Raw genomic sequence first — 26,367 nt, forward strand, 5'->3', positions numbered from 1 at the left:
GTTTCATCAAAGGACCTAAACCTGTGTGAAGAGTTTCAACACATCACCAGGTGTACCTGTCACACTGTACAGCGAGACTCTAAAGCAGGTGTCGAATTTTACGTTTTGCGTTATTGAGAAGTCACATTAGGATAGCCACTGGAAAAGGGAAAGATATCAAGACGAGATTGGAGAAAGCTGATGGTGCATTTAGTAGATTTCGTTCTATCTGAAATTACGAAAAACGGTCACAGTACCAAAAATAGGCTATACAGCAACACCATCTTGTCGGTTCTGCAGTTTTGCTCTGAATGCAAGGTTGTCATTTAAGAAAACGCGGGGGAACTAAATCTTTCCACAATATATGTCTTCGTTTGATGGGGGTTATTTTTCTGACCGAACATCATATGAAACAAATAATTCCATTCAAGGACTGGCTACCAGGGTCTTGTAGCAAGCATCTAAAATAAAATGAATGTGTTGCATCTTGAGAATACAACAGCGAGACATTCTGAAGGTAGCACTCAAATGTACAATACCTTGCTAAAGAGACAACCAAAAACAATGCAGCGCGGGACTGAATCTATAACCAGAGGGCTGGAGGTGCTAGTTGACCTCGCCCATCCTCAATATCTAGGGGTAACGCTCACTCACAGTCACTAGCCTCGTCTGTCAATACACCTAGGTTAATTGACAGACGAGGCTAGTGTCTGTGGCTCACTTTCTCTCTCTGCTCCCCTGGAATATGTCATAGCAAAATTGAAGGCTCGGTGTGTGCCACCTTGTTTAGTAGACATACATCAAAAGAATCTCGCGGTCACGTAACCCCTGGATATCGAGGATGGACCTCACTTGGTGGTTAGAGGAATATCGGGTAGTCCAGAGCAGGTCAAATTGGGAAACGGTTGTTGTTGTCTTATATGTCCTATAGTTGTTGATGAAGTACACTGTTAGTTTACATCATTATCAAATTACCAGTGAGGCGTATTTAAATATTTTTTGTTTATTTCACCATTACAAACACAGTGAGATGTTTGGTACACTTTTCAATAGTTCACCATTACAAACACAGTGAGATGTTTTGTACACTTTTCAATATTTCACCATTACAATCACAGTGAGATGTTTGGTACACTTTTCAATAGTTCACCATTACAATCACAGTGAGATGTTTTGTACCCTTTTCAATAGTTCCCCATTACAATCACAGCGAGATGTTTGGTACACTTTTCAATATTTCACCATTACAATCACAGCGGGATGTTTGGTACACTTTTCAATAGTTCACCATTACAATCACAGTGAGATGTTTGGTACACTTTTCAATATTTCACCATTACAATCACAGTGGGGTGTTTGGTACACTTTTCAATAGTTCACCATTACAATCACTATTGAAACATTGCGTAAACTTGCCTTTCTCACTTGTAACCATTGAGACATTTGTAAAAAATCTGTATTTCGTCTTTTCAATTTCGGTCTTTCGCTAAATGCAAATTACACAGCTATATATATAACCAACGTTTCGGTTGATAAAATACATGTACACGTTCCTTTGTATTTTCATAAATAGTCAATATTCATAATTAATAACAAATAAATAATCAGTGCAATGGTTTGGTACAGGTAGAAATAGGAATCGCTCACAAAGATGTTGATCCTGAAATCAAAGAAATAAACGCGAGTTACATCATTGATTGTCAATTTGAAATTAAAACGAAAATTGGAACTTGAAAAATTGTCAATAAATGCCAAAGGGTTACATTGTATAGTGAATTTAAAAACTATCAAATTAATCATTATAAGTAACGTTGGCTGCCTGCCGGTCGACTGAGTATGCATCAGTATTAGAATTAAGTAGTAAACATGTTGATGAAATTATTATAAGTTGTCATGTAAAAACATTTTTTCCCCATTTATTCCTTATGCCTAGAAAAGAACGGTCGGATCTGTTTAAAGGATAAATTTGTATTTATTTCTCGTAAAAGATTTTTTCGTGGCAATCGTTCCCCGGTGTCAAGACAATCATATACACATATACATAACACGAAATTCAAGACAATTTGAATGAAAATACTATCACATAACACTGCATACACCTTCCAATTACATTTTTACGGTACTACATGTATCGATATTACTAAGGCCGTACAGATTTTGCTAGTACTTAATATTATTTTCTTCTCTAATCCGTCTACAGAAAGATTCTGGGATATAGATATTATCTCCAGCTCGTATCTGGCCGATTAGTTAAATACTTATTGTGTGATAATTATTTTACTTATTGTACATTTTCACAAGCTTCTTTGCTGTAACGTTTTATCATTCTTACACATAGTCAGAAATATTTTGATTCGCCAAATAAACCAAAATAAACAATTGTCTATGGTTAAAATGTGGGGTTGAGATAAATATGTAAAAAATGCGCGATCTATTTTCCGGATACATTAACTTTACACTGTATGTATTTATATGAAATCAATAATGAAAGTAATATGTTTCTTACCTCCATTTTTCTGAATACATGTTAAAAATCCTCGTTTACAGATACTGAAAAAGATAACAAAACGAGCTTAATTTACTCAGATATACGAGGTTATATAGTTTTATAGCCAAAGAGAGATAACCTCTCTTCAATCGTGTATAGCAACTTTACCAACAATCGATAGGTGTTCTTTATGAAACAATGGGAAGCCAATTATATACTGTTTCATAAATGCCGCATTTCACCCGTGAATCAGGTCCAGTACACTCTGCCGATAGAGCTATACAGCTAGCTGTAAAGACCTATAAAAGCTGTATTGACCTATCCGAAATAGTTCTTTTGAGCTATTTTCATGTGATTTTTTTTTAAGGAAAATGAAACAAAGTCGCTGTTAAAAGAAGATTTTATCATTAGGTTGATAACAAAAGACATTAAATATAAGTATTCTTTTTAAAAAATTATGATGTAAAAAAAATCGAAAATTTTACATTTATGAAAAATGAAAATAAACATCTAATTGAATTGTATGTTTTTTGTAGTCAACATTGTCATAAACCTTATATTTTAATGCGACTTTGCTTTAATTTAATGAAAATTGAAATTCGAGAAAATATAGCTCAATACAGCTATAATTTATATGTGAATATAGCTATATAGGTCTGTATAGCTATATAGCTCAATTGGCAGAGGATACTGGACCTGTGAATAGTTGATATGTAGCTGTGTATTATACAACATACGTTTTTACATTACTTATGCTATATTTGGTCCATATGAAGCATTAATCAGATCGCAAACGTGGTTCAAGATGGCAACACGTTTTGATTAGCCAATGCAAGTGTTCGCTTCGTATACACTCCACTTACTTTAAGTGGAATGTACAGTATATATACGAAGCGAACACTTGGCTAGCAAAGATGCGGTAAGTGTAGCACAATCGACTGTTGTTATCCGACGATGTGAGTATCTTAGCTCAGAGAATTGGTCTTTTATATTAATGTCATGGTTACTTGAAGCTCGTTCCATAAAAATATTTTGTGATAAGAATTCGTTTGATGTGTTGTAAATATGTGTAAATACGTACCATGTTTTGCCTTTAAACATCATGCTGGCCCCGTCCAACAGGACATATTTGTCCATCCAACAGGAGTTATCCTTCATACGACGAGAGACATAGCCCACTCCTAACCGGGCGACTACAAATATCAAAAACAAGAGTTATCGTTAGTGACGACTGGTTTCAGTGTAAACCGCTTCTACAACATACACAGTAGTACTACAAAAGAACTCCATCTAAAAGTTGTTCAAATATAAGAAGGCTCTTGTTCGTAAATTCACTCAAATTATAGTATAGTGATGTTTATTTAGTACGCAATTAGAAAATGAAATATCGCTTAATTATAACCGTACATTGAAAATTATGTCAGTGTGTCATTCACCTACAATGTTGTAATACTTCTCTTAATACTGTTGCTCCCCTGTGATTGGTTTGGTTTAGTATTGTTTAACGTCCTACCAACAGCTATGGTCATTTAAGGGCGGCCTCCCCTGTGTGCAAGATGCATGCGTGTGTGATTTGGGAGGCTGCGCTATATTCGTGTTTATCTCCTTGTGATAGAACGAAACTGATGTCGACTTTATAGTGCTACCTCACTGAAACATACTGCCCAGGACAACCCAGCAGGACACCCCAAAAAGTCAGTTATGTCTATTGCAAGAAATGATAACATATAAATTACCCAAACATGATATATAACCTAGTGTAACACGACCAGTAATGGGGGCTGCATCATGTGGGCTTCACCTATAATCCTAAGTTGACATACATTGGACATAGACTAAATAAATATGCAGAAATGAACTACCTATTAGAAAAAAACGGGTAGATCTAGAAATCCCAACATATTAACCTTAGACTGTCCAGTATGGCCGAGATCGTATACTGTTAGTCCACCAGCTGAGCCAGCCATCTTGTTTTGTAAATTAAGCACTAGACATACGAAGAATGAAGAACCCATTTAAAAATTTCGTTTGTAGATGCAGAAACCTAACAAATAAACAATTCACTGCACCGCAAGACCGTTGGGTCCTTTTAGGACTCATCAAAGTCACTTAATGTCAAAAGAATGGCTATCCACGCCCAACGTACACTGAAATATATGTAAGAAAACATCACCTATAATCATAACGTGTCGGGTTGATCAAAGTGTTAGACTTTGCTGTCATCAGCATCCTGTTAACGTTATGACGAAACACTTTCTTACTCATATCAATCATTATTCTGGCAGGTTTACATGGAATACAAGTCTTAGAATAAATTATGTGATGCAACATAGTTAGGGCCTCGTATCGGAGATACGGGTGCCCTATAGTAATCACTCTGTCTGTCTGTCTGTCCACAAATTTTGTTTTTGGCTGATAACTTTAGTATATATTGACCGATGTACGTGAAACTTGGTCAAGATGTTCAGTGCAAAAAAATACACATTTAGATAAAAAGTCAAGGTCAATAGTCAAGGTCATCAGGTTCAAAGGTCAAGGTCAAATTTTACATATTTTCACTGATAAACATTTTGTTATGACGTTATGAAGCAAAGTTGATGTGAATTGAACAAGGAGTCAACTGACCAAAGGTCAATGTCATCGGGTCAGGGGTCAAGGTCAAATTTTGTAGCTTTTCACTGGTGAACATTTCGCTATGTCATTATGAAGCAAAGTTGTTCGGAATTAAACAAAGAGACACACTGAGTTAAATAGTCGCGGTCAAAGGTCAAGGTCATTAGATTCAAAAGTCAAGGTCAAATTGTGCATCTTTTCACTGATGAACATTTTGTTATGACATGATGAAGCAAAGTTGATCAGAATTAACAAGGAGTCAACTGACCAAAGGTCAGGGCCATTGGGTCAAAGGTCAAGGTTAAATTTTGTATCTTTTCACTGGTGAACATTTCGCTATGACACTTTGAAGCAATGTTGCTCATAATTAAACAAGGAGTCAATTGACCAAAGGTCAAGGTCACTGGGTCAAAGGTGAAGGTTAAATTTTGTACCTTTTCCCTGAAGAACATTTTGTTATGACATTAGGAAGCAATGTTGTTCAGAACTTAACACAGAGTCAACTGACCTTAGGTCCAGGTTACAGGGTCCAAAGGGTCAAGGTCAATTTTTGTATTTTTCACTGATCAACATTTTGTTATGATATTAAGAAGCAAAGTTGGTCGGAATTAAAGAAGAAGTCAACTGACCAAAGATCAGGGTCACTGGGTTAATGGTCAAGGTTATTTGGGTCCAAAGGTCAAAGACAAAGTGGATCTCTGACTTTGACCCTGGCTCTTGATGGAGGAGGTATATAAGGTGAAATAAAACAAATCAAAGCTAACATATGAGTATTGTACCGGTATTTACATTTCTGTTACCTCAGCAAGTATGGAGGTAGAAGGAAACAAGACTCATATCATAGTACATGTAAAATGTATATTTTGCTTCCTTGCGATTCTTTTTGAAGTCCAAATGTCAAACGTCAAGCTCAGCTATATACCAGACAAAGTGATAAAGAACATTCAGACGAGGCTCGTTGCAGACAACAGTATTTACCGAATATCTCGGGTAAAATCCAGAAAAGTACATATCTACAGCACAGATCAGTCGTAAATCAAAATCGCAGAGCACAATATTGAGATCCCCCATCCGCTCACCAGAATGAGGTGATGACGATTTAATACTTATTGTTGATATCACTGAATTAAGTGGAGTAGTTCACATACGGTTAATGTGTTATTCTATACATTCAAATCTAACAAGAAATTTCAGGTATTTGAAGAGACGATACCAGACAATGCAGACATTTTGTTTGGTTGTTCAATTCAAAACCGCAATGGGACACTCACATTTTAATTTTTCCTGCGAGTTGCATTAAGAGTTGGATAGTGTGGAGAGTACACAATGTTTACCTACATTTATCATCAGACTCTGGAATACAGTGGCCCCTATTGGGAAGGTCTAGCTCTGGGTCCCCGGGATCTTCCACGTGACACACGTAACCATGGGGACAAAGTAGCGGGTCCTCCTCGTCAGTGTACGGAGTGGTACTGCACGGCTCCACTGAGGATGTAAACATTGCAGTATGCGTGTTGTGTTTCTTTCAAAAATTCAAAAAATATATTATGCACTGTACGGGATACAAAACTAGCATTTTAATAGTATACACAAGGAATTACATAATGCCATTTAATGCGTACGCGTTCTATCTGGCACAACGACTGAAATAGATATCGCCGATACAATTGATAGGCTCAATGTAAATATTATATTATGCAAATGGCAAGATAAAGATTATATAAGTCTGCTGGATAACGGAACTACTCGGTAGTGAAGCGGACGTAAAACCTATCAATCGATAAAGATTATCTGAAAATGAAATAGTGTATGATAAAATGTTGTGATAAATGTTTCTGATTTGAATAATAACAATATGTCAAAGATATACATACATTCTTGTGCTATATCGGGACCGCTCAAAAGCCATGAAATTCCTGACAAAAAGACACAAAAATCCAATAAATGCAGGAAAAGTATTATGCAACGTTTTCAATAAAGGTATCAAAAAATAGGCAAAACAGAGATAACAAACAACTGAAAACGTCACTACTGTTTTAAACTCTTTATTTACTTCCATTTTCTATCTGTTGCCCTATAATGAAGACTATTACAGCGTCAAGCCGTTGTGGAAGTCAAAGTCAAGGTAAAAAGACAATAGCCGGGGAAAAAGGACAGGTAAGTGTTTTCCTGCCACACACGAGGCTCCCATTGAAATGTCTTCCGTTATATCCAGAAATTTATCTTTTACTGTAGCCTTACATGTACAATTGGTAAAGAACTTATATTTCCTCCACAAATATTGGTAGAATGATGAAGGCTGAATTTTATGTATAACATAACATAATGAGCGACTCACTATGATATTGTTCTGAAAGTCAGAATAAACAAAGTAGCATACGGAACCGGGAAACGTATTTTTTGTTTGAATAAAAAAAAGAGACAGATATTACCTATGTAACCTTTTCACTACTGTAGACCACAATGGACTCATCCAAATCAATGCATGGAAGGTTTAACTTAAGTTACATAGGGGTGAAAGGGGTAAGAAATCACACATACAATGAGTGGAAAGGAATCCGGTTTGCTATCAGAATCAAAAATGGTAACATTATACCATACTATATCACGTAGTACTAAAATGGTAATATCATACTAGTAAAATATACTACCTTCTATGACTTTCAGTGATAAAATGGAAATATTACAGCAAAATATACCCTCTTATACTAAAATGGGAGATTACAGGCTAAATTAAGCACAGAAAAAGTATAACCTCATTAGTCTCATTAAACAAACAATCCATAGAGTAATCGTTTCCAGCACCACGAACCATGTCTCTTGCTCAATCTAGAGAAAAGTGTCGGACACAAGCGATCAAAGAAACGGTCTATCATGGACGACACTGTAATGCAATATTCTGGTTTTTATTTCGACCTTAACCTTTCTTAAGCAAAGATTGAAGCCGTTATGCATGGTAGATACCATTAATATGCTTTGTTCTGGTAAACTCGAAACATCTACTGAGTAAATGCATATACCTAGAAAAGCCTCTAAATAAATGAATCAATTGTGACATGCATACTACATAAAAATATAAGACTAGTATGTGATTTATTTTAACACAAGACGCCACACGCCATTAGTTGAAACTAAGACAACAAGCACACCGAGGCTAAACACTCAAGATAGTCATAAGGAAACAGTCAACTACCGACAAGTCTTCCTTTTAATCACATTGACTACAATGTGGCAAGGTTAGGCAGAATCATTACCTTAAGTAGCTTTATAAGGAAACAAATATTATCAAAACGCTACAACAGACACCTATCTATAAACACAACCCTACTAATGCGTTACATGCACCTGTGGGACAAAAACAAGAAGGAATAAATATCAAAAGAGATTGCCATAATTTATCATTTATTTTCCTTAGCTTTAAACCGTGTTAATTTAAAAATAAAAAATAATCTAGCAGATTGATAACAATCTCGAAAGGTTTATGGCGACTTAATGATTTCTGTTTTTACAGCCCACGCCGTCTTACCACATGTATTTCACATAGCAGGATAATTAGACCGCCATCAATCTCGGTTTTATTTGTTCACGCGTCTCTGTTGCTACATGCAATATACGAAACTGTATGAAAAAGTCTGCAGGCCTCCCCGTGCTGCCGATAATAACTTACCGTATTTAACTCAGTATGTTGTTTACATGCCTAGCGATGTTTACAAAACACTTGCCTTTAAATCAAAGGTGTTATTCGCCACCCGTATGGCCTTGCCTTGATACATGTATCTCGATCAACCTATCACCTGCTGTATAATTGTGAAAATGATGATATTTGACACACAATATATAGATATAAGAAGAAAAAAGTTCACATCTCGGAATTTAAACTCGATATGTTGAAAACAACAATACAGTCGAAATCGAAACAAAAGGAATTCCAACAAAGGTAACAGGACAAAGGTTTTCCCCTCGTAAAATGTATCCATTAAAACGATAAACGAGTGCAATATGTGATGTCCTATGAACATACCTGTGGTATAACATTAGTTACATACTTACAATTGTTCTTTATATAAAAAAAAAAAAACCCACCTACTCGTCATTACCCCGTATTATTGTTCAATATACTTCCCAAACCTTGAACCAAATAACAATGGTGAACAACACGACGACTAGAACGAAATAAAGACGTCATTTTACCATGGCGAAAAATGGGGCAAAAATGCCCGGAACATATTCTTTGTTCAATTCCTTGGTTTGATCAATGGATAACAACAGGTGAGATCCATATAAAAAGGTGTTCTACCTGCTCGGCTAATGAAACACCTTGCATTATCACAATGTCATCTACAAGACAGTGTAAAATGACTGTATTACTATAGTAAGACTCACCATGTATGTTATAAATCCAATGTTACCTATCTGTTGAACCTTACTCTAGTGAAACAGCGAACGTCCCGGACATTTTAGTGCCATTTTTCTCTATGTTAAACCGACGTCGTTTTCCGTGCTCGACGCCATTTGGCTGCCATTGTTGTTCAGTTCGACTTTTTGGAATGTAACTTTTGAGCTTTCATACCGGGTGAAAATAAGTATAAAGATATGATATGAAGAACAATTGTAGGTATGTTATAAACGCCACACATATGTTTTGTATTGCATATTAGCTTTAAATAAGTAAATTACGTCGTATATACAATCCGTGTACATTACATATGTTAAGTACGGTAATACAATGCATTCCTCTCGTTCTCATGGGTAATTGAAAAGCATGATAATTACCCCCTATTTGTCTAATAAAAACCTGTTGAAGTGGCAATCCCACGTCGGTATAAAACAGGTTGTTACATAATATAACGCTCGCAAACGTAATTACTTGACCAGACGCTGAAAGCAACATCGCACTACACCGCGGGTCTATTCAGGCGGAAGCTTTGTCTAAAAGTAGTTCATCACGTGACTTTATATTACATTTTGATTGGATAGCTGCAGGGGTCTCTGAAAAAAATACCCCGCGGCAAACAGGTGCGAAATAAATAATTCACAAGGTCTCATTTAATAAACTCGGTAACAAAATTACAAGAATGTATTCTAGCATTCATTTCTCGATGGAAACCATAGGGATAACAGCATAGGGAATGGTATTGGACAAAGCAGTGTTTCCCTACTGGGTCAAAGCCGTACTTATATGAAATACGTGTATGTATTGTTATATGTACTGTATATCAACACAATATTTCAAAATTTATTGGCTTATTTGGTGAATTGGGCAGTGTATTCGGTACATAAAAAGTGAAGTCATACTTATTACTTATATTGAAGCCAATGTTTCTTACCAATAAATATTATTATCAAAATGACATTGGTTTTAGAATCGTATATTTTTATCTCCTTAGTATTCATTTCAAGTTTCCCCTGCTTATGGGATTTACATGTCAGTAGTAACATACTATCAACTATGGAGTTTAAATGTTACAGTTCATGCGATACTCCAGATAGACTGTTCTAAATATCACTGCTTGATACATATATGGATGTCTCCTGACGATTCATAAACAACAAGAGAAAACCGTATTTACAAAACCCTAATTTGAACTCCAAATCAGTAAAACTAGGGCGAAATACGCAAAAAGAATATATTTACATAGATACCCTTATAAAGTTACAAGGAAAATACGACCAGGTGTTCCAGGAGGGTAAGCATATTTTGCTTCATCGACGACACCCGCCATGTAAATCTAGGTGAAATCCAAGTAATGTTACACCGAAAACTCGCGTAGTACCAACAAATTTACAAGGCATACTAATCAGCATTATGAAAAATAGAACCTTTATACATGTACTACACAAAGAAGCAACATATTTCCAAATGATATTATTGTTGTGACCATGAAGCTTGTTCAAAGTCTTCATCAACCTGCATTTTGGAAACCTTGTGATGTATGTAAGTTTGTCCGTCAGCAGTTGAAATATGTTGCGAAAGTCATGATATTCGGACCAGACTCCTGAATACCTAATCGATTGCAACATGTATACAACGTAGAGAGGGGGAGCAGGGATGTTAACCAGGGATGTCAACAAACTACGCAGCCAGGGTAATCTACCTGGGAAACATGAATATACGCTAAGGACATTTCAGTATTAAACATCGCAGGTGACCAATACAATTCCTTAGATATGGCATACGACATAGATATCAATCTTACTGGAAACGTTCAAAGAAGGACTACACAACATTTACAAGGCTTTAAAATTTAACATACAATGTACAGAGAAAGATTACAAAGACTCAATCTTCCAACGTTGAAACATGGCAGGAAGGAAAGTGGTATAATTAATGTTTTAAAATAATAAATATCTATAAATAAATTATGATTGCAGAGTAACTGCAAACTTGTGCCAACAGTACGACAAAACGCTTCCTCTGGTTTCGACAAAGGTATTTGGGATTCTTGATGTCTTTTAGTTTCTTATAGTGTCTCCTCGGTCCAAGGTTCTTCCATTTCGTTTCGACTTTGAATTCGTATCTGTCTATTATGTGTTGACGCAGTGGTATAGCTTTAACAATATATTTACATAAGGAGTATACCCATTTCAAGGTATACAGAAACCTATGGTGGCATATTTCTGGCATTGTGATATTTTAAACTGTAAGGATAATTGTGGCCACAAGTCATGGTATTTGGTTTCATTAATAAGCCAACTATTTCCGTAACGTTGCCTAAAATAAATGGATACCAGAAATATGCCACTAAAACCAGAATTGATCTTACAAAACATTCCGATAGTACAGAAATAATACCTATGGGTCAAAATCAGTTGTGTATGAACAAGTTTAGCTTGTTCACATCAAATAAAATCCTTTGTAACAGTTTCGTTTTTACTCTTACAAAACTCAATAGTAGATTCTAATCAAAGAACACTTTATTAAGCAAAGATTGAAGCCGTTATGCATGGTAGATACCATTATTATGCTTTGTTCTGGTCAACTCGAAACATCTATTATTATACATCTCATCTCCGTATGTTTCTATCATTGATGTCTAAACGATGGCTATCACTATGCACACCAACGGTAACCTACCTGAGCTAAGTCTTCGGCGAGGTTCTTTCACCCAATCTATTACTGAAAATATAAAGAAAGGAAAGAATGTATCTATTTGAAACGATTGTGTCTACATGATATTATGTACTATATCACTCTTGTTTGATACTGTATCCCTTATATTGTACATGCATGTTTGATATATTATGGTGTGCTGTAAAATCATTAATTTTCGTGTGGATTTATTTTGTCGGTTTCATGGACACTGATGTATACCGGGACACTTTTGCCCAATCAAAATGTTGCCCCATGCCGATAAAATTCATATTCGTCCAGTGTTAATTTCTTTCTTCTCATTCGCCCCTCATTGTGGAGGGCGAAAAAGGCAAAAGCAGAACAGCGGCGAATGGCCCCTCTACACAGCATTAATCCACGAATTTATTGGTATCACTAAATATGGTGATCAGTACAACAATGAAACTGCTGTCATAAAAAATATGTACTACTCGATGTGGGTTTACCAATGCCGAAAGGAGAAGACCGTTAAGAGGAGGGTCGTTCTCTCCCTTAGACTTACATATTTCATACATGCATACAGAGTTTGACATTTGGTTGTGTGTAAAACAATCACTAGAAATGGGAAGAAACGAAGCACCTATTTGAAACTTCTGTCATTTGTACATTTTACTGTACCATATGAAGTTAAATATGGTTACAGAGTTAGTTTTGTTTAGTTAAGTGTTGTTTAACGTCCTATCAACAGCTATGGTCATTTAAGGACGGCCTCCCCTGTGTGTAAGATACAAGCGTGTAGTGTATGCATGTGTGTTTTGGGAGGCTGCGATATGTTCGTGTTTGTCTCCTTGTGATAGAGCGGAACTGATGCCGACTTTATAGTGCTTAACCTCACTGAAACATACTGCCGAAGACACCCAGCAGGACACCCCACCCGGTAACATTATACTGACAACGGACGAACCAGTCGTCCCAATCCTAAATTGCTGAGCGTTAAGCAGGGGTAGAAATTTACTTCAATACCAAATGAAGGACGAACACGTTGAGCGGATTGTACGTCAAATATCACCAACATACCATCATCATGAAGCACCGGATCATCATTTAGTAAAGTAAAGCAAATCATATTACTAACAATGATTGCCGACCGTATACAAAGATCCTGAATGACACGGTCGTTAGCTGTAAACTCCGTACCAATTCAACAACTATGTCCAAATTCCTGTTCTATTTGTAAGGATAACAAATGCAAACTGTGTTGTTTACTCAATAAAGCCCTAGTTTTATGAATAGTTATGCAATATATTTAACTTAAGGGACCTTCGTGAAACTGAGGTCAGTGCATAGATCCTAGTGTTAAGTTAAGGGAGAGAGACAAATCGGACCTTGGTCACTATTTCTTGCAGTCCCGAGCACAATCTGACTTTATGTGAGGTTCATCCTCGATATCCATGGGCTACGCTTACTTTCGCTCTCTACACCCCTGGAATATGTCATAGCAAAATTGAAGGCACAAAGATAGCTGTTTGATTGGTCTCAGGTAATAAAAAACCTGACCAATCGCTAGGCTGATACCTGCCCTTTCAAGATTACAAAGGGGCGACACCCGACTTCAAAGTCAATCATTTTTTACAGTTACGCGACTGCGAGATTTTTTGATGTACTTCAAAGGAAAGAACTAGTCTTCTTGTCTCATCAACAAGGTGGTGCACACTGAACCTTCAGTTTTGCTATGACATATTCCAGGGGTGCAGAGGGCGTAAGTGAGCGTAACCCTTGGATATCGAGGATGTGTGAGCTTTAGAGGCGACACATGTGGTTCTCTTAACGAAGCGGATGTTTTCTTTAGTGTTTTCTACTCATGACACATTGACGAAACTAAATTAGATCTGCTACCCCAATTGCAACACTTTGGTAATTTATCTTTCCTTTTTCTACTTCCTATTCCTCTTTTTCAGTGGAGCCTCCCTACGCATCCGTTATAAGAAATATCTGTTTCATGGTAGATGTATTCGTAGAGAACATAAATGTATTTGTCTTAATTTGACACTAGCCTTTTAAAACCAAAACAAACAAGCTATCTAACTCATTTATTTGTGAAATATGTAAAATGCAGCGCGTGGGTGATAGCAGAATTCCTCTCAACACCTTCTCGTAGTCGACTACCTCTCTCAACACCTTCTCGTAGTCGACCACCTCTCTCAACACCTTCACGTAGTCAACCACCTCTCTCAACACCTTCTTGTAGTCAACTACCTCTCTCAACACCTTCTCGTAGTCGATCACCTCTCTCAACACCTTCTCGTAGTCAACCACCTCTCTCAACACCTTCTCGTCGTCGACCACCTCTCTCCACACCTTCTTGTAGTCGACCACCTCTCTCAACACATTCTTGTAGTCGACCACCTCTCTCAACACCTTCACGTAGTCAACCACCTCTCTCAACACCTTCTCTTAGTCGACCACCTCTCTCAACACCTTCTAGTAGTCGACCACCTCTCTCAACACCTTCACGTAGTCAACCACCTCTCTCAACACCTCGTAGTCAACCACCTCTCTCAACACCTTCTCGTAGTCAACCACCTCTCTCAACACCTTCTCGTAGTCGACGACCTCTCTCAACACCTTCTCGTAGTCGACCACCTCTAAACACCTTCTCGTAGTCGACCACCTCTCTCAACACCTCTCGTAGTCAACCACCTTTCTCAACACCTTCTCGTAGTCAACCACCTCTCTCAACACCTCGTAGTCAACCACCTCTCTCAACACCTTCTCGTATACGTAGTCGACCACCTCTCTCAACACCTTCTCGTAGTCGACCACCTCCTCTCCACACTTAACTGTTGTTTAGCACTTCAGTATGTCAAACTACTCCGGGAGAGATGTGAGGGTTCTGACCGTTGATCATACCGGTATGAGAGATTACACAGAGAAATATCCACGAAGCTATATTGGATAAAACAACTGCAGACTAGTGACCGGCCTGGTATCAATAATATCAATTATGTTTTATGTTTGACATCCTCTTGAAAAATAACCCAATCTGAGCGACAATCTGTCGAACAAGGTTCGTTATATCTCTGCAGAAGCGACAGCCATTGGTAATAACTGCGCTTACTTCAATTTTTGCACAAAATATTTGAGCGTTATGTCTAATAGAAGTTTGATCATCGTATTGTTTCTTTAGGGATAGTGATTTATAACTGTGTACATTTTGGACTAGTCATAGGCACATAGAACGTTTGTAGCGCTCTATTGCCATTTGCCGATAATCTGGACCGGATATTCACAGGCCATTGACTCATCCACCCCTGGAGACATATTTGAACTCTTCCAATTCAAAGGTTGGAATAGTTCATTATGAAATTTCAGGGGTGAATGAGTTAATATTAGCCAGTGGATAGGAAGACAACAAAGCTGATATGATGTATCATGTTATTTTTAGCAAAAATTAAATTTCAACTGTCTTTTTCAAAGTATTATTCTAAAACTGAAAAAAATCCAATATGCCGTTTCTGTTTAATGTCCTAATGTCCCGGGCCCATATATTACGTTTTCACTGACTATTTAATTTAAAATCGTAATGCTCAATATTTATCTTTTCCCCCCTTTTGCTGTCAATCTTGTATGCTGTATTTGCACTGTGTTGAAAATGATTGATATGCTATTGTATATTTTCCAGCATATGTTTTATTTCATCTATATTTTATTCCCTACTTACTCCATTTGCTATATATCATCCTTGATAATTTTATAAACATTCTATATATTTAAGGTGTATATGTGTAACAGAAGGCATTAGTTTTTCAATGCCTCCGCTAGGAGTCGAACCCTTCTGCTAGGAGTCGAACCCTGGACATTTGGCTTACTAGTCTTACGCTCTATCGAATGAGCTAAAGAGAAATTCTCCCTACCCGAGACGGCAGGAAGCGGCTAGTATTTTTACCAGGGTGACATATGTTTTATACATTATTTTCAATTCGTAAGAGAACTTCGTATAAGATAACTAGTATCTCGTACATGTGTTATTATAGTGTACAGTACACATCTGATGTATTAGTGCCAGTATCCCTTACACTTTTTTGACAGTTTGTCCTTTAAGGTACAGAAAATATATAAAAAAAATAACACTAGTATAATATCTATGTTTGATATAGTATCTCGAATATGTTAGTTATGTCCGGAAAATAATTAAACAACATACACTCAATAATGTTCAAGCGGTCTTGATTTTTAAATCATTACAGAAGGATTAAGATCTTGAGACAATAGTTCCGGGTAATGGTTCCATGCACATCAGGTTTTAAACATGAATCATATGCAATAGCTTCACACTTGTATTGTAATCCTTTTCCGTATTCAATTGTAAGTTTGTACCGGTTGTAACGGTAATAAAATGCTGTTGAGAAATATTGCAATGAGAAAGATTCGAGATCTCCAAGTTATGTAAATTGTGTTGATGTTTATCGTTATTCCTGGTTTATATTTACCAGCTGGGGGGTCCTGCTGCCTCCTGCATGTGCGCACGCATCCATTGTAACAACATCGTGCGGTCCTCTTCCGGCAGTCTAAATCACTTTCACATTTTGATTTGACTTTACAGGCATGCGTTGGTATTACTTCCGGTATAGGCGGGCACAGATCGTTGTCGTTATTCGTTACACTGTCCGGAGCATCGCCCATATAGTCAAAGTAATAATTCTGGAAATTGAAAAGCAGTAAATTACATATTTTCTACCCGCTCAGAATGCAGTTAAGTAATTCATTATTGTGGCTTCCAGGGAACAGTATAGTTTGTAAATATTTTTCTATGACCGATTCGTAAGTAAGTATTGCTGTATTTCAGACAGAACTTGAGTGGCTATTCCAGTTAACGTTACTACATGCTCATTACCATAACTTCTACGTGTAAATTACAGCTATTAGGTGTTTATCTTAGTCACTGTTTATTTCAGTTTCTAGCTGTTCTTTTCTAGATGTTTCTACTTCATCTGAAATGTAACGCGGTATTTGATTGGTCAATCGAAACAGTTTGCGTCTGCACCGTCCGGATATTTATTAGTTGCAAATGAAGCACCAGATGTCTATTGCTAATTACGTCAATGGCCCAAACTGACCCCGACACGTCATGTTATTAATCATTACTGATGTCACGAACACAAGTGTAAACTCGGAAGGTCAAATGAATTAATTGAATTCATACAAAACATTAAATACGCAATAGGTACAACCGATTTTTTATCATACCTTCAAGTATGTAATATTTTGCAATGACGAACAACACGATTATTTGATTTTAACGATGTTTATACGTTCAAATACTCGAGAAAACCTTAATGTACCCATAAAAATGATTAAACCATTATTGTGACGTCAAATGGTGTCGACGAATTTAAGATGAATTATTTTTGGAAGACGATAATCACTGGCTACTGGTAGCCGGAGTAATTCAATTCTTTGCGAATCAGTTTCGGTATTTCTCGGCTACTGGCAGACACCTGATGCTTGATCTCCGTTATCAGAAGGGTCCGAGGGTCTCGCCTCTTTACCCCTGTAGGTAATGGAATCTGACAGGTCGACTTAACACCTCTTATAAGTGAATGTATACTCTGGCACATACATGTGGAATGGACAGAAATAGCTACGATTCTGAAATTTACCAGGTGTTCCGGTACATGACCTTGCTGTGTATATTCAAGTATTGTCAGCTTGAGGTGATAAACTATGGCAAGATTTCCCTACCGTTTGTTAATATTATACAGAGTACTGCAACTAATTGCGGTCAATGTACAGTAAATATATATATGTCTTAAATATAAATTATCTCAGATTACTTGATATTCAATAAAATAAAGAACTTTGGAGATTATTCTCTGTCAATGCTAACTATGCTTCGTTTACCATTGCCGACGTATCGTAGTTATGCCAAGGTATCTTGATATAACATTCGAGAATATTCAAAAGTTTGGCATGTAGATCGCCCTCGAGTGTTCTACATTACAAATCTGTATGTGCAATGTTGTTTACGTATTTAATGGACATTTAATTCAAATAAAAATAAAGTGACACTGTCTGTGTTTCGGTTTTAATCAAATTAAAGTAAAGTACCGCACACTGTCAGTTTGCGGAAACAAAACTTGATAAATTACGCTAATGAACGATTCGGAACACCTCTGGCTCATACCACTATAATGTAACGAGACAGGGATCACTGCTTATCTCGAGTTTCAGTTAACGTCAGATACCGTTGTGATACTCAGATCCAATAGAGGGTAATATAGTAGTCTGTGCTATATCCTTCAGCTGCATAGTCATTCCGTATTGTCTTTAAAACCTAAGATTTTTCAAAATACATTTTTCTTGTGCTCTACCAAAGATTATTATCTATATCCGAAATAATAGAAAACTATATACTGTAAAGTAACTGCATGCACTCATTTAAGAAATTTTGTAAATACATAACATTGCGAATGTTCAATTTATGCTCATGAGATTTGTTGAGAGCGAGCGGCGGTTGATTATTTTTTAGTTCAAAATATTAATTTATTTAAAGAAAAAATCAACTGTCTTTTAAAAACTACTTTTGATCTGATAATAAATCTGCGAACTTTTAAATTCGCACAAATTAGCGGCAGTATTAAATCCCAGCCTCCAATTATGAACGAGGACATATAAACCACTGTAAAATAAATATCATGTTTGCTAGGTAGACGGGCGCTTCCTATCTAAACAGCTATATAAACATATATATATATAAACATATATAAATATATATAAACAATTGACAATGAAGGTCAATCGTGACACTCGATTACATTTAAATTAAAATCACCACATCTCCTGACTTTTTTACAGTTTACACAGAACAGGGTTCTACCACCAAGCAATGCGATAAATGTTAAGATATAACGTAGACGTAGCGAATCGTATGAGAAGTACAGATTTAGACTTAGAAAGATGTATGTGTCAGGTCAAGGTGACTGCCCCCCTGCTGTAGGTGACTGTCTCTGTGCTACTGTGCCATTGTACATTGTAAAGTAAGTTTATCGACAGAACATCTCGACTTATCTCAGGAGAGATTCACGATTATCCTACGGGAACATCCGCGGCCTTTTGTGTCGCTATCTTTTGGAACTCTTCACTACAGAAGGTACGTTATTTATCATAGTTTCCTGCTGCGCACGCCGATAACTCAATTGTCAAAAAGGAAGGCGTAATCCCTTGAATTATGAGCATATGTCGGTTGAAATCTTCCAGTGTCAGATATAGTTTTTATTTCAGAAGTACGATGGAACGAGATTTCGACGATCTTTACGATGTTGATAGAGCGTTTAGATTACACACCATAGCCAATAAGGCTGGACTTGAAACCGTCCAATTACCGTTACCAGGTGGTCAAACGTCAACAATGCAAAACTATATCGTGTAGAAAATTAAGATAACACTACAAGCCTCATTATTTTGAAAACATTTGAAAGATACTTCAGTTTTTATAAATAAAATGACACTGAAAATTCATGTGTTTATGTCTTAAATATGCAACATTCTCTTAAGACAAAGCTGTTAGTAAAGACAAGAGAAATACAGAAAACCTAGACCAGAGCTTCGAAGCACAATAAAAAACCAAATGGGGAAAAACAATCAATCACATGGTATTCATGCCTCGCAATTCGCCCACATTATGAACGTAATGGTCAAATCACTATCAAACTCTAAAGACATTTACTTACAGTTCGACAATAATGGTCACCTTAAAACCAAGTGTTAATGCATTTACCTGCAGTATGACTAGGGTATATGATTTATATATTACTCCCCCAGGTAAGGAAGGATCATTATTCAACATTACACGTGAACAAACTGTAAACTTCCTTCAGCGTAGATTAAACGTTGTCAGGTAAGTAACCCTGACTACGTAGTTGATTATTCAACAGAACACGTCTAACCACAAATTCTGGTACTTAGAACGATCTTGAAATTAGATGGAGTTAGGGTCAGGTTACCTGCCCTGTGCTTTTAAACGAAAGCACCAACTTTTCAGACTCGTGTTAAGAATATGACCACGTGAGTTAGATTACAAGTTAAACTATGAATGCCATAAATATGTAGAAACTTTCGTGTGTTGTAATAAACTTTCGAACAAGAGCACGCGATATTTTCACTTCAATATCAACCAGCTGTGTAACAAAATTGTGTGTGTGTTCTTTATTAGTACGAACCGTCGCACTTACGTCGCTTCTTTTGCTCTACATAATACATTAACCATTTCAAAACTGTAGACCATAATGGACTCATCCATATCAATGTATGGTTGAGTCTACTTAAGTTATATAGGGGTGAAAGGGTTAAAGGTATACTCAGAATATCCATTTTTTCCGACTCAGTCTTGCATTTATATCCCCATACATTAAGTATATAATGTGTTTTAATACCTTGATGGCAAACCCACTTTCGCGGATGTGACGGGGGATTTTATGCCAGTTGTCACCACATGTGGTGCCTGGAACGTTTACCCTTCCGAGCATATGGTCCCGCTCCGGTTTTTATTGGGATTCTTAATTAGCCCGGTAAATCGAAACAGCGTTTGTATTCGTGCACAGACTGTCAGACTGGTTAACCCCTAATCAGAATCAATTGAATTTATTTAGGGGTGAGGGTACTTAAATCGTAAGTTAAATGTACAAATTAACTATATCATTAAGTCACAACGTATAGTTTTACTCATCATTCTATCCAAACATAACAGAACTTGTGCTGTTTCAACAGGTGCGTTTCACATAATCGCTGTTACCTCAGTAAACAACAGCTACAAGAACATCTATGTATAAGAATTAAGAGAAAACCGGAGGGATATTTTCTTGTGTGACTGCTGGAGCGACAGTATTTGTAATGATGTGTCAGCTTTATCATGAAAACTAGAATCATAAACTTGGTAAATAAACTTTCTGTATATACGGATACCTTTATTACCAGACATGAAAATAATTTCACCAGTCTAAAATATTCGCATACGTTCTATCACCTCTCTCAATGAAAACTTGAAACGTTAAAGTTTTTTCTAGCTTGAGAAAGCTGACAGACCATCGGCAAAACTGTCAGACTGTTAAATTTATTAACCATATTATATGTGACGTAAGAAAAAAGAATAGCTTGATCAACTTCAACTTATACCTGCCGAGGGTATTCTTCTACTTGTTTATATTGTTTTTTCACATACAACCATAAAACTAGACAAGCAATATCTATACAACTATATTAAGACCCCGGGGTTGAGTGGAGCCGTGTGTATCGCACTCGTCATTAACCTAGACGTCCGGGGTTCGATTCCCCGATCGAACGCGAAGATGTATGGGTCAACTGCCCGACCACGTGGGGTTTCTCCAAGACCCCGGTTTCCTCCGACATGAAGACCCCTTGCGCACTTTAATCCTACAAATATGATTAATTTAGCTTAGTAAACTTGTGCCATTAATTTTTTCAAAAATAAATACACTTTAACCCTAATAAGTCCGTGATTCCTGTTTAGAGAACCAAAACTGTCCTCGAGACCGGAAGTCAAACTCTAGGGTGTTCAACACTGTCAAACGCGAATCGTTTGGGTTGGTACAGATGTTCGTATGCATGTTTAGTCAGTTTGTGGCGTCCAAATGATATAATGGCATGACGTGATCCGAGATAGAGTTACAAGTGACATGACAAGCCCAGGTGTTAAATCTTGTTATGTATCGACCTACAGCGACACCTATAACGTTCACCATGTCAGACTAGAATAGATTCATGCATATATATGTCACTACAGTAAATATTGTATACGTTATATAGATAGCTCGCCATTAGCATACCATTCGGCACGTTCTTGAACTTTTGCTACCCGAAGTTAAACGTTTTTGTTTGAATAGTTGAGCTGGCTGTAGGGTTACCGGGTTACCGGGTTACCGACTAGCGCCCCCTGTCCTACTCCCCCTCCCATCGCACTTAGAATGAGGTAAGGCACGCTAATGGGCCGGTAATGGCTACCCTTCATGGCGACCAAAGAATGTTTCTCCACACTGTGGGCCGACTACTTTTCACATTCAATATGTCGTGTAGTGGTTTAAACACTGTACCGATGATTTCGTTATCGCTTTCCTGAATTGTGTTTTACCTAAAGTTGGTATGTTAAAACTATAGTGTGGTCATTTCTTTGCTTGACTAACAGCGTATTTTGCAAAAAAAAAAAGAAAGAAAAAAAAGTCTTAAAACGAAAAATCTACCTATAAATATTTGACATATTTATCCTGAAATGTTTGTCATTTGGCATCGGCTTTCGTATTTAAAAGGGTTGAATTAGACAGATGTCTGCAAAACAGCAGATGTTTGACACTAATGATAAGCCCTATTCGATGTTATGAAAGCCTCCACATTTTTTTTTTTTTTTTATAATTTGTATACTTCAGTAAATAAATATACGTTAATTCTGTAAACAGGAGCTCAATCTATTTCCACATCTGCCAAAAATAAACATTTTTTGTTCGTTTCCTCATTCAGTAAACCACTGGAAAAAAACCTTGTCCTGAATATTACGATGCATGATTGTAAGAGTTTATAATTTGATGAACAAACTAATTTTTAGCATGATTCAAAGTTTGAGATATCATATATGTATATCAAACAGTAATTGGAATACGGCTTTTTCTTAATACTTTATACATAGTTCGGATTATTCTAAACAAATTTTACTTAAAACAAAGACTTTACTCCGGTGATATAAAATATTACTTTAAAATCTCCCTAGATACAAACATTTTCTACAACAGGCGAGAAAGAGAAAAATCACATCACTTACTGATAGGTCAGAAAGCCATTTATCGTCATCGATACTCGGTACATCCGCTTCTTTAAAACTCTTAGATGACAAGTAATTGAAGGAGATTATAATTGTCAAAACAAAAATATTCCACGAATAATTCCTATATAGCTCCATTGTTATAACGAATCAACACTAAACTGAGTTAAATAGTTTCGAGAGAAAATTAAACAGCACATGATTTCTGTTGGCAACCCAACAAGCATGCTCTGCCCGGAGTAATTATCTACGAGGTTTACGAATTCCAGAGCCGTCACCGGACCGTACCCAAACCACCCATCACACCGTGACGGGAGGGACTACTTTTATGGGAGGTCATGCACAGATGATGTCATGGCGTCTAGGTATGTGCGATATGTCTGATTCTCCTGTCTCACAGTGACACAGGCTGTCGTAGAGATTCTGTGGGTAAGGGTCTCGTATACACTCGACGGGTAAGGGTCGGTGTAGATATCTGAGCGCGTGTTGAACAACAGAGGTACCAGTACAGGTATACGGTGCGTGGTGGAGGGACGAGTGCTGATATACGGCCGTGCAGGAATTGTATCCCCCCTCTGCGATGGGACTTCTCCCCCTTTTAGTGTCTGTGATGTGGTTTATCTCCACAAGTGCCGAGACTCTTAATTTCAAACGACTTTGACGACCAAATGGCTATTCGTTCATCATAAAAGAGTGACGTTCACTACTCAAATATATTTACACGAGCATACCGTACTCGTATTATTGAGTTTAGCGTCCTATTAACAACTAAGTTAAGTAAAAACGTGTCTCCACGTGTATATTGATAATAATGCATCGCTATTTAGTTATAGGTTAAAGGTTTAGTTTAATAAAAAAAACTGCATTTAAGATACAAGAAGGTGTAAGTCACATCATAAAATAATTAAATCAAATTTATTGATAAATGTTGGTTTCATATTATAGATCAATTACGCAGTTACTTAAAACTGTTCATGTAATGAACCGTCAGAGGAAGTCTTAGAAACACCAAATGAGGAATACCACATCGAATTTAAGAAGGATAGGCCACATGAGGAAAACTAGTACCACGACAGACGTCACATGAGGAATACTAGTACCACGTCGAATTTTCAGAAATATCTATATGGGCTGACGACACATGAGGAATACCACGTAAAATTTTAAAAAGGATCTATATTGCATTGGCTGACGTCACAGGAGTAATACCGCATAAGATTTATATCTTGGCTGACTTCACAGAATGAACACCACGTCTGATTTTTAAGTAGGATCTATATTGGCTGACGTCACAGAATGAACACCACGTCTGATTTTTAAGTAGGATCTATATCTTGGCTGACGTCACAGAATGAACACCACGTCTGGTTTTTAAGTAGGATCTATATCTTGGCTGACTTCACAGAATGAACACCACGTCTGATTTTTAAGTAGGATCTATATTTTGGCTGACTTCACAGAATGAACACCACATCTGATTTTTAAGTAGGATCTATATTGGCTGACGTCAAAGGAGTAATACCACATCAGATCTTTTAAGAAGGATCTATCTTTGCTGACGTCACATGATGAACACCACGTAGGATTTTAACTAGGAATTATCTTGACTGACGTTACATGAGTAATACTACGTCGGACTTTTGAAGAAGGATCTATATTGGCTGGCGTCACACGAGGAATTCAACGTCAGAATTCAAAGTAGGATCTATCTTGACTGACGTCACATGAGGAATACCGAATCAGATTTCAAGAAGGATCTATCTAGGCTGACGTCCAAGGAGGAACACAACGTAGAATTTTAAGTAGGAATTATCTTGGCTGAGGTCATATGAGGAAAACCATGTCAGATTTCTTAAGAAGCATCTATCTTGGTTGACGTCACATTCAAAGTACAACGTTTGAATTTTAATAAGGAGTTATGTTGTCTGACTTCACGTTAAGCAACAAATACTTAAAGAAACTATCTGCCCACGTTCCCTTAGTAACTATAATTGTATGATGTTAAGTACAAGTCAAGGAAGGAGGTTATTGTTTTCGAAACCAAAATTGTCTGCTAGGAAATAATGTAACCGTCACACTGGAGTGTTATTGACGGCTTGTCGATTGCTTTTTAGTTTTTATTTTGTTTTAAATAAATCGAGGTGAGAAAATGATTTTCTAGATCTACAATCATGTTTGTCATGTTACAGTATTAGACGTTATAAATTGATTAATAATTTCTTAAAACGGAGAAAACCCGCCTTGCCAATTTTTGTAAAAAATAAATAAATTAATCAACATTTCTTAAAAGTTACATGGTAAGATGTTGTGTGAAAGAATTGCTAAGTTAATCAGTGTTTGAACAAAGGGGAGAAATCTAATTAGTAAAATAGTTGCAATTTAATTAATAAACATTTAACAGTTTAATTAGTGAAACTATTAATGTAATTGATAGACGTGTGCAGTGTAAATAGTATATATGTTGCTGCTAAATGGTAAAAATGACTTTGTTTTAAGCTAAAATGTTACAGTGTAATAGGTTATAATTCAAAAGTGTGATTAATATTAATGATACCTGTGTTAATATATCTATATATAGTAAGGTCATATGTGAAGTGATAATTTGATACGGTCCATATTAGCAAACTAGACAATATTAAAATTGCTTCCCAAGTATGGGTGTCTAATATTACATTACATGATTTATGGTACCGATAAGAAATCTACAAAAAATATTGACACTTTATGCAATATCCTGATGGATTTACGCGAATTATCTCTTTAACAAAATCTCCCCACATACACTTCCCTACATGTGACTGTTCATCAGACACAACAAACCTGCTTCTTGAATTAAGTTTAAAAAAGTGCACTACTGACGTAACCACAAAGATACATAAAACAACATGCCAATAAGGAGAAAAGCCGGAAGTCAGATTCACTTCCGGTGGCGATCAAAGTCCGAAGAGTACAAAGGTTCCGCATTCCTCATAGTTCATCTAGCACACCATGATAAGTATTAAGTAATCTGTGCATTAGTTAATTTAGCTGATTCATCAAAAGAGGAGTTCACGTAATGATAACAAGATGGCGTTTCAGCACGATTATCCTAATTTATCAACCTTGTAATTTATGGGAGTAGTCTTTCCTTCGGCAAACAAGCGTGTAACCATTTTATTTACAGTGAAAGGAAAAGCTTACGTTTGTACCCTTTGATTCAATACATAAGAGGCTTTAGTTCACTCAGAGATCCAATAATATGAACGTCATAACAACACATAAGTATAAGACCGTATACTAATTAGGTACTGAACTCTGTTTATGCTATTTGAACGTGTTGTGATAATACAACTGTAGAAGACAAACGTGTCCAGCACTGACCATTACATGTGATTTTTAAAGGGTTGATGATGAACGCAAGACACACACATT

General features: G+C 36.7%; 1 protein-coding gene across 1 annotated transcript; it reads right to left on the minus strand.

Moving 5' to 3' along the window:
- Window positions 1-966: 966 nt before the first annotated feature.
- On the minus strand, window positions 967-23,528 carry LOC110455293. The gene is made up of 8 exons (XM_021505337.1): window positions 22,957-23,528; window positions 16,622-16,832; window positions 12,156-12,197; window positions 6,955-6,996; window positions 6,419-6,565; window positions 3,549-3,660; window positions 2,486-2,529; window positions 967-1,639 (listed from the first exon to the last, which is right to left on the minus strand). The coding sequence occupies exons 1-8, from the start codon at window positions 23,092-23,094 to the stop codon at window positions 1,623-1,625; spliced, it is 753 nt and encodes a 250-aa protein (XP_021361012.1). The 5' UTR covers window positions 23,095-23,528; the 3' UTR covers window positions 967-1,622.
- Between the last annotated feature and the right edge of the window lie 2,839 nt (window positions 23,529-26,367).

The sequence above is a fragment of the Mizuhopecten yessoensis genome, unplaced genomic scaffold (genome assembly GCF_002113885.1).
Source record: "Mizuhopecten yessoensis strain PY_sf001 unplaced genomic scaffold, ASM211388v2 scaffold8195, whole genome shotgun sequence".
Taxonomy (NCBI): domain Eukaryota; kingdom Metazoa; phylum Mollusca; class Bivalvia; order Pectinida; family Pectinidae; genus Mizuhopecten; species Mizuhopecten yessoensis.

What these genes read in the sequence shown, in the direction of transcription:
- LOC110455293 (XM_021505337.1), bottom strand. Translation starts at nt 23,094, where the DNA reads ATGGAGCTATATAGGAATTATTCGTGGAATATTTTTGTTTTGACAATT. An exon ending in GCAGCAGGACCCCCCAGCTG is followed by an intron (nt 12,198 to 16,621) that starts GTAAATATAAAC and finishes TTATATTTTCAG; the next exon opens with TAATAGATTGGGTGAAAGAA. An exon ending in TCCAGAGTCTGATGATAAAT is followed by an intron (nt 3,661 to 6,418) that starts GTAGGTAAACAT and finishes TGATATTTGTAG; the next exon opens with TCGCCCGGTTAGGAGTGGGC.